This window comes from Zingiber officinale, chromosome 2A, assembly GCF_018446385.1.
Source record: "Zingiber officinale cultivar Zhangliang chromosome 2A, Zo_v1.1, whole genome shotgun sequence".
Lineage (NCBI taxonomy): Eukaryota > Viridiplantae > Streptophyta > Magnoliopsida > Zingiberales > Zingiberaceae > Zingiber > Zingiber officinale.
This window is the reverse complement of record NC_055988.1, coordinates 33700452-33702868: the sequence shown is the minus strand read 5'-3', so window position 1 is coordinate 33702868 and position 2417 is coordinate 33700452. Positions and strand designations below refer to the sequence as shown.

Here is a 2417-nt window from a genome sequence, read left to right as displayed (position 1 = left end):
TAGTAAAAAAAACTAAGAAAAATATATTTTTTAACATCGGCCTAAAATATTTATAGAAACTTCTTTGATCATAGTATTATCAATTCTAAGATATGGGACTAAAGAGAACTATATTTTTTTATATAAAACAACCAAAGAAAATTAATGATGAAAAAAATTCATAATAATACGTTGTAGCTGAGTCTCGAACTCTAGATCACTGATTATTTCGCTTTTGGAATTACTAATAAACTTTAGAATTATTTTTAGTGTGAATAGAAAAAGGACATTAACGTAAATGTATTTTAGGTTTCATCAAAATTAGTTAATAAAGGGAGGAGATTTTTAATAAAATAGTAAGATAGTAAAATTAACAATAGAATAATTTTTTAAAATAAACAATTGATGTAAAAATATTAGACTGTTATTTTTTTAAAAAAAAACTTTAATTGATCCATGCAAGAAAGCATTAACGCAGGATAATACCTAACTTAATTTAAAATTCTAATATAGACAAAACTTGCATGTAATTCGAATTGGATCCAACTCGGACTGAGCAAGATCTGCGCCAGCTCATCATATACTGTATTGTATTCAGATGCAGGCAGCAAAACATTGCTTTTGCGCTTTAAATGGATGCTGAGGTGGTGGGTCCCAAGCGGTTCGCTCGAGGCTTCTCCCTTCACCTGCTTTTTGCCTTTCTCCTTTTGGAGTTGACACCATCCTCTCCGGCGAACTACCGGCGACCGCTGCCGCCGTCTGATCCTTAATCCCGCAATCTATCTCCGCGTCAACTCCTATCCGGATTCTTCTTCCCCTCTCTCCTCGTCTCCTTCCTGCAGTTTATGACTAATAGAGCGGCGCCCGAACAAGAAGAAGGCGCGGAATCATCGTCCACAGAGGAGCGGGGCGAGTCATTGAGATTATTGATCCAGGAGTCGGAAGTAGATGATGAATCATTTGATAAAGGATGGATTGATCGAAGGAAGAAGAAGAAGGAGAGGGTGAAAAGGTTTCTATCCCATCCCATTCGGCAGCTCGAGGAACTCTACATTGACAACAAGAATAAGAGGAAGGAGAGAAGGTTGGGGAGGCAGCCCTCCGTTCCCTTCCCCTACGCCTACGATGACCCCGCCACCTCCATCGTCTGCTATTCCTGCCTCCGCCCGCCCCCGATCTCGGACGATTTTCCTCCCGGAGAGATCCTTGAGGCCACAACCAAACCCTCCCTCTCCTCCTATCGCGACTTCCTCAAGTCTATGCTTGAAAAGAACGATTTTTACTCCAAAGAGTGCAACGTCCATCGCGACGTCCTGCCGCAAAGACGGAACATGAGTCGAGACCTTTCCATGGCGAACAATTTGCCTGGTAATTGAGCTTCCTCTTCCTGTAAAATTTGATTGTAGTCCATACATTTTGGATTGTTTTGTCGTAGTATACACTTCTCACTCACTGAATGCCGACGATATGAGCAGGGGGCGATTTTCCCCCCTTTTAGGAATTGATCCTTCTCATCTCGTTCTATGGCTCGTTCCGTCTCGTTTGTTCTTCATTTTCATTCTACTCAGATTTTTCTTCCATCTCTATCACAATTCTTCCACTGCATACTTTTACAGAGACCAAATACTTGTCAAGATATCCTTAGAAGAGGTACAACCGGCCTTCTTATTCCTACTGCATCTCACATTCTATACGAAGATGCCTTTTTAAAAGAAAGAAAAAAGAGAGTTTGTGGGTAGATTTCCCCCTCGCTTTTTCATTAAGGTGTGGAAGAAAGTGTACTGAATCAGATTCTTGTTGTATATGGATGAATATCACAATTGCTCCCCTGCATCTGCTTCATCTCAGATCTTATCAAATGAATACTGAGCTAGCTCCTTTGCTGAAAAACAGTAAAAGAAAAGGTCATGTCTGACAATGTTGTTGTTGTTGTATATCATTTAGTCAGTAATTATAATTTGTTTGAATGTGATGGTAAAATCTTATGTAGGACCGAAACAACCAACTAGGTTATGCAACAGGTATTGTGACAACTGACGCCGCAGCCTTTATAATTTCCTATGTTCAAGACTTTGTGCTCAATGAGACTCGAGCTCTTTGACATCTCCTAAGCTAAGATTATACTACAAGGTTTCTTCCTTTATTTTGTCGCTCTCTGTTCAAAGCGTTACATTATACCTTGTTATTTAATTTTTTTTAGAGTAATCCATAAGGACCAAACTAAGAAAATTATTTGTTTATTTAAATTATTATTTGGAATTATTTTTAAAAAAATATATCATTTTTGTCTTGTTTAAATATGATACTAAATATTTTACAAATTATTATTTGTACTTGGTAATTGAATTAATTTCTAGAGTGAATGAAAAATTAATATATAAGACATTCGAGTAATGATGAAAAATTGGTCCAGTATAAATAAACAATGATATTTGTTC

At 37.4% G+C, this 2417-nt stretch overlaps 1 protein-coding gene across 1 annotated transcript; it reads left to right on the top strand.

Annotated features, from left to right (window-relative positions):
• The first annotated feature begins 619 nt into the window (after positions 1-619).
• LOC122039580 lies at positions 620-2038 on the top strand. The gene is made up of 2 exons (XM_042599137.1): positions 620-1347; positions 1596-2038. The coding sequence occupies exons 1-2, from the start codon at positions 825-827 to the stop codon at positions 1622-1624; spliced, it is 552 nt and encodes a 183-aa protein (XP_042455071.1). The 5' UTR covers positions 620-824; the 3' UTR covers positions 1625-2038.
• The last annotated feature ends 379 nt before the right edge of the window (positions 2039-2417 follow it).

What these genes read in the sequence shown, in the direction of transcription:
- LOC122039580 (XM_042599137.1), top strand. Translation starts at nt 825, where the DNA reads ATGACTAATAGAGCGGCGCCCGAACAAGAAGAAGGCGCGGAATCATCG. An exon ending in CATGGCGAACAATTTGCCTG is followed by an intron (nt 1,348 to 1,595) that starts GTAATTGAGCTT and finishes ATACTTTTACAG; the next exon opens with AGACCAAATACTTGTCAAGA.